Raw genomic sequence first — 6463 nt, forward strand, 5'->3', positions numbered from 1 at the left:
CTTTTAACAGAACAACAACTATTCATTTTTTGCAGGTTTTATTCCGGGCTACTGAGCTGATCCGTATGTGGTCCTTACTCCGACGGAGGCCAGGGAGTGTTTGGTTACTGGATCTGTCCGGTGGGAGATGGTAGCGCGGGATGTCTTCAACCGGTTTGGATGGCGGTCATGTAATAGGATAGGCGATTAGTTTACCTATCTGTTAATTTGCCAGCCGGTTGTGGCTTGTTAGGCTTTCTGTTTTGGTATTGAGGCTCTGTGTGAGCTTGCCGCTCCTTTTGTTTGCAGACTTTAAGACCTTGTTCAACCTTATTTACTCTTTTTAATAAATGTGGCCGTATGCATCGTTCTGATGCAGAGGCCGGGGAATCCCCCTTTTCGAAAAAAAACCTCTCCGTTAATACATAGTATACTACAAGTAGTATGCTCGTACCTTCACAAGAGAGGAGCAGCCTCAGAAACAGAAACTTGGACTGAAACCTCTGAAATAGTCTAATCTACTTCTTCTACGCTGCTACTGCACCTGAAATTATAGCAGAAATGGAGATAATACTACAAGAGTATGTGGTTCCTCCTCTCTAAGTAAGGGGTGAACAATCCGTTGCCTGTTGTCTTCATACTCTCTATATGGCTCTTTGCTTCACGCTGTTTTCTTGCCTCTTTACCGAATCATGAAGCACAGGCAATATGCTAATTTCTTTTGGTTTTCCTAAAGATGATTTTACACCTTGCAGGTTTTCATGGGATTCGGCGGCTTAGCGCAGAGCAAGATATTGACATTAGGATTTGCATTTTTTCTGAGACAATCTGGGAGTCTGACAATGTACACGGTGATTTTTCTGCCTTGCCGGGTATGGTTTTGACGTGTACAGCCACAAGGCACATCAGCCGTATTACCCGGACTTCAGTTAAGAGCGGATAACGCAAAGCGTCTAAACCAATAATAGACAAGCCTATATGTTCATGGCCATTACATTTCTAGTGTGAGACTTTTCCAACAAGCGTCTAAATGCCCCAGTCCTGGCACCTGCCAACAAAATCCTACCTTAAGCGCAAGCTTATATGATGGACCAAAGACGCATACACCTGGCACTTTTTTTCATCAAAGCTTACTATTATATTTCACTTTCAGATATTAATACAAATATACAATTCCTCTGTGGTCAGCAGATCCAAAGCTGTACTGAATCATTAGCTACAGCGAAACCAAATAAAGAATTTCACAAAGGAAGTGCTTTACAAAATACCAAATGCATAAATTCAACTAGGGATCACATCAGTAACAAAATACCAAATGCATAAAGTCAACTAGAGATCACACCAGTAACAAGTCCGACTGAACCTTTTAGTACACTAGCAGGTTGACAATATGAACTAAGATTTCGGATAACAATAATAACTGATTGTTATGGATAGCAGGGCCTATCACTGTACAGTTTAACCCCATCAAACTAAGTCATGTCCCGAATAACAGCCAGTGCTGGGCAAACAAGAACAAGGGTAACAACTTTCTTTGAAAATGAAATGATGCTTAATCTGTAGGTTGACCAAGCGTTGCTCTGATGTCTGAACTGGAAATCAAACAAGCAGAAGTATAAGCACCAGCAAAGTGGGGGGCCATGCTTGAAGCAGATTCAGAGGTACACCGACAATTTTTTCAGATGAAAGAAGAGCCAGTTTTTGGGAGGAAACACAGGGGTGGTTTGAAGGTAAAGCTACTACCCCTCAGCATCTGCTAATGGCTCTGAGAACAGAGGAACATAGGGTAGAAATCTGTGCACACTGCTTCTCTCAAGATTAATGATACAGCCAACTTTCTGATGCCACATGTCATATGATATCAAGGTATCACCTCCACACTGAGCCAGGAAAATTGTGTCACAATCTGGATGAATCTCAACCACCCTGTACTTCTCCCCAGTCATGCTCATAAGCGTATCAATGCTGGCAGTATGCTTCAGGACCCATTCTTTACTGTCCCAATCCTTGAGGCACCAGAGTGCTATCTCAGAAACTAGGATTTCATTGTTATTATTGACAGAAGCTACAACATAGTGTAAGCACCCCTGCGACAATCCAATAGTACCAAATTTTGAACCGTACAGCACACGGATAGTCTTCCACACTTTCCCCTCCATGTCCACCCCCACCAGCACATACTCACCGTTGGTGTCCACCACGTTACCCATGATGTACAGCATACCACCAACAAAGACACATTTACTCCTGAACAGGGTAGCTTTCTCAACTATCCCACTGTCTCTATGAATCCAGGCTCCTGTGCGAGACGAGTAGATGTTCACTCCTGCGATCAAAGTTTTCGGAAAGGTCCGCTCGAAACAAAGAACATGGAAATGGGACGAGACTGCTGGATCGAAAGCTAGGCCTGCAGTATGGTTAAGTCTGTTCATTGGCTCCGGCTTTTGAGGTTGAGGTGGCACCTCCACCCACCACCCGGTGGCGGGATTGCACACAACAAAATGGTAATCATGCCTGCTGCTGTTGTAACGGCGGTAGAGAACGAGGCCATTGCAAGCATCCACCTGGGTGATGCCCTCATCCTTGTTAGGATACAGGTAAGGGAGGGAAGGGTCAAAGGAGGCTGTGCCGCCGGAGAAACCGACAAAGTGGTGGCGATACCCGTTGCTGCAGAAGGACGTGTAGAGGAAGCCAGCAAGGGTCTGGGGCAGCTTCTTGTGGTTGGCGGGGTCGGCGATGAGGTCGCGCCAGAGCACTGAGACGCACTTGAAACGGTGGACGGATCTGGCTGGGAGGCAGGAGAGGATCTCCAGCATGAGGTCGACATTGAACAGGCTGGTCGCCCCCGCCGTCGTCGCCTGCGGATGGTCGTCCAACCTCGGCTTGGTGTTCCTCTCGAAGATCTCCGCCTCCTCCATGGAGCTTGGCTTGGCGTTCCACTCCAATATCTCCCCTTTCTCCGCCTCCTCCATGGAGGAGGAAGGGCTAGGCAGGGGACACGGTCAGACCAGATCTAAATGGAGAGAGAAAATCATAGATCTGGCTGAGAAAAATTAACCCGGCAGTGGTGGTGGTCCTGTGGGGAGTCGGAAAGATACCTTGGTTTGGCTAATGATAGCGACGGGTGCCGGCGGTGAACGGGGATGCGACCGGCGGCACTTCACTTCTCAGAGGACGGACACTGGGGAACAACATCACCGACGCTGAACATAGAAAGAGGAAATTGGCATATGCTTGGATTGGATAGTCGTAGATACAAACATAAAAATGACCTCTATGTAAAGAATTCACAACTTTCAGAATTTACCCTTTTCCAAACATGACTAGAAAGAAACGTGCGCCTTTTTTTGCTGTTTTTAATCAATGAAGAGCAACATATATAGAAGTACTCCAACTATTTAACAAAAGAAAATAATTTCAATGCCACCACAAACTAAGAGAAAAAAACCTAGTCCATCGCCACCTTCTCACTTGCCTCCCCCAACTATAGTTCCTGTCTTTGGGACTCCCTATCCATGTCTTATTTTCCAAATAATGTCTTCTGTTCTCATGTAACTCCTTTTCACTTAGAGAAGTTCCAAAGAGAGCAGTGATCAAAAGTTTATTTCACCCAAACAAAAGCATATCAGAATATTGCATACAACAATGTGTTAGCTACAGACATATGGTACTCAGGCCAACTCCAGCGTGTGATCCCAAATGGTCCGGCCGCGTAACGGACACAAAACATGGCCCCCAAATTTGAGCCGCGTTTGCGTCGAAACGGACAGTGCGCGGACGGGCGGGATGCACGCCCTTGTCCTTCCCTGGCCCAACCATCGGGGACACAAACACACCCACTTTCCCCCTCATTCCCAAAAACCTCCCACGCTCCCCCTCCACTCCCTCCTCCATGGTCGATGCCCCAAAGAAACCCGACGACCTGACCGCCACCACCGAGTGCCCGGAGACGAAGAAGAACAACCCGAAGAAACCGGCGGAGGTCGTGTGGCTCAACCTTGAATCGGCCAAGAGGAGGGTCCGTCGGACCGTTGCGGCGCAGAAGAAAGCCGCTGTCGACTTTGCCACCGAGGTTGCGGCCTCACAGCACATGGTCGTCGTCGACTAGAATGAGGCCATCCTCGCCAAGGCCACGCAGGCAACATTGACGCGGGTCCTTGTCATGAAGGACAGCAATTCTCTCCGCCGCCATGGCCGCAGAGAGCACAGTCTCGTCGGTCGTTCACCCTCCGTAGTGCCAATCGCCAAGCTCCTCCATAACACCGGAGACGGCCGGTTTCCATCCGCTGTGGCGGCACACTCAGACCCGGTTCTCCACATCGCCAAACGGCAGCGTGATCGTGCCGGCCACCCCCGCCCAGCCGGCCGTGATCGACCTCAACGTCATGCCTGGGTACAGTGGCGTGTTGGGGAACGCAGTAATTTCAAAAAAGTTCCTACGCACACGCAAGATCATGGGGATGCATAGCAACGTGAGGGGAAGAATGTTGTCCACGTACCCTCGTAGACCGTAAGCGGAAGCGTTATGTGAAGGAAATATGCCCTAGAGGCAATAATAAAGTTATTATTTATTTCCTTATATCATGATACATGTTTATTATTCGTGCTAGAATTGTATTAACTGGAAACATAATACATGTGTGAATATATAGACAAACAGATTGTCACTAGTATGCCTCTACTTGACTAGCTCGTTGATCAAAGATGGTTATGTTTCCTAACCATAGACATGAGTTGTCATTTGATTAACGGGGTCACATCATTAGGAGAATGATGTGATTGACTTGACCCATTCTGTTAGCTTGGCACACGATCTTTTAGTATTCTGCTATTGCTTTCTTCATGACTTATACATGTTCCTATTACTATGAGATTATGCAACTCCCGTTTACCGGAGGAACACTTGGTGTGCTACCAAACGTCACAACATAACTAGGTGATTATAAAGGTGCTCTACAGGTCTCTCCGAAGGTACTTGTTGGGTTGGCGTATTTCGAGATTAGGATTTGTCACTTCGATTGTCGGAGAGGTATCTTTGGGCCCTCTCGGTAATGCACATCACTTAAGCCTTGCAAGCATTGAAACTAATGAGTTAGTTGCGGGATGATGTTATGGAACGAGTAAAGAGACTTGTCGGTAACGAGATTGAACTAGGTATTGAGATACCGACGATCGAATCTCGGGAAAGTAACATACCGATGACAAACGGAACAACGTATGTTATTATGCGGTTTGACCGATAAAAGATCTTCATAGAATATGTGGGAGCCAATATGAACATCCAGGTTCCGCTATTGGTTATTGACCAGAGATGTGTCTCGGTCATGTCTACATAGTTCTCGAACCCGTAGGGTCCGCACGCTTAACGTTTCGATGATAGTTATATTATGAGTTTATATGTTTTGATGTACCGAAGGTTGTTCGGAGTCCCGGATGTGATCCCGGACATGACGAGGAGTCTCGAAATGGTCGAGACATGAAGATTGATATATTGGAAGCCTATGTTTGGATATCGGAAGTGTACCGGGTGAAATCGGGATTTTACCGAAGTACCGGGAGGTTACCGGAACCCCCTGGGGGCTTAATGGGCCTACATGGGCCTTAGTGGAAATAGAGGGCAGCAAGGGGAGTGTGGGGTGCGCCCCCCCAAGGCCCAAACCCGAATTGGTTTAGGGCAAGGGGGCTGGCCCCCTCTTTCCTTCTCCCCCACTCTCTTTCCTTCTTCCAAGTCCTAATCCAACTTGGAAAGGGGGGGGGGGTGAGGGAGTCCTAGATTAGGGGGTCTCCAGACAGTCGGACTATATCCTTTTGCTGGACTATTGGACTATGAAGATACGAGATTGAAGACTTCGTCCCGTGTTCGGATGGGACTCTACTTGGCGTGGAAGGCAAGCTAGGCAATACGGATATGGATATTTCCTCCTTTGTAACCGACCTTGTGTAACCCTAGCCTCCTCCGGTGTCTATATAAACCGGAGTGTTTTAGTCCGTAGGACAACATACAATCATACCATAGGCTAGCTCCTATGGTTTAGCCTCTCCGATCTCGTGGTAGATCAACTCTTGTACTATTCATATTATCAAGAATAATCAAGCAGGACGTAGGCTTTTACCTCCATCAAGAGGGCCCGAACCTAGGTAAAACTTCGTGCCCCCTGCCTCCTGTTACCATCCGCCTTAGACGCACAGTTCGGGACCCCCTACCCGAGATCCGCCGGTTTTGACACAGACATTGTTGCTTTCATTGAGAGTTCCTCTGTGTCATCGCCGTTAGGCTTGATGGCTCCTTCGATCATCGATAGCGATGCAGTCCAGGGTGAGACTTTTCTCCCCGGATAGATCTTTGTAATTGGCGGCTTCGCACTGCGGGCCAACTCACTTGGCCATTTGGAGCAGATCGAGAGTTACGCCCCTGGCCACCCAGGTCAGGTTTGGAAGCTTAAACTACACGGCCGACATCCGCGGAGACTTGATCTTCGACGGA

General features: G+C 47.7%; 1 protein-coding gene across 1 annotated transcript; it reads right to left on the reverse strand.

Annotated features, from left to right (window-relative positions):
• Window positions 1-1128: 1128 nt before the first annotated feature.
• LOC123151109 (putative F-box protein At5g42430) lies at window positions 1129-3216 on the reverse strand. The gene is made up of 2 exons (XM_044570883.1): window positions 3078-3216; window positions 1129-2992 (listed from the first exon to the last, which is right to left on the reverse strand). The coding sequence occupies exon 2, from the start codon at window positions 2949-2951 to the stop codon at window positions 1719-1721; it is 1233 nt and encodes a 410-aa protein (XP_044426818.1). The 5' UTR covers window positions 2952-2992; window positions 3078-3216; the 3' UTR covers window positions 1129-1718.
• Window positions 3217-6463: the final 3247 nt, after the last annotated feature.

This window comes from Triticum aestivum, chromosome 7A (assembly GCF_018294505.1).
Source record: "Triticum aestivum cultivar Chinese Spring chromosome 7A, IWGSC CS RefSeq v2.1, whole genome shotgun sequence".
Classification (NCBI taxonomy): domain Eukaryota; kingdom Viridiplantae; phylum Streptophyta; class Magnoliopsida; order Poales; family Poaceae; genus Triticum; species Triticum aestivum.

Excerpts from the sequence above, each read along its gene's own strand:
- LOC123151109 (XM_044570883.1), bottom strand. The coding sequence starts at position 2,951 with ATGGAGGAGGCGGAGAAAGGGGAGATATTGGAGTGGAACGCCAAGCCA.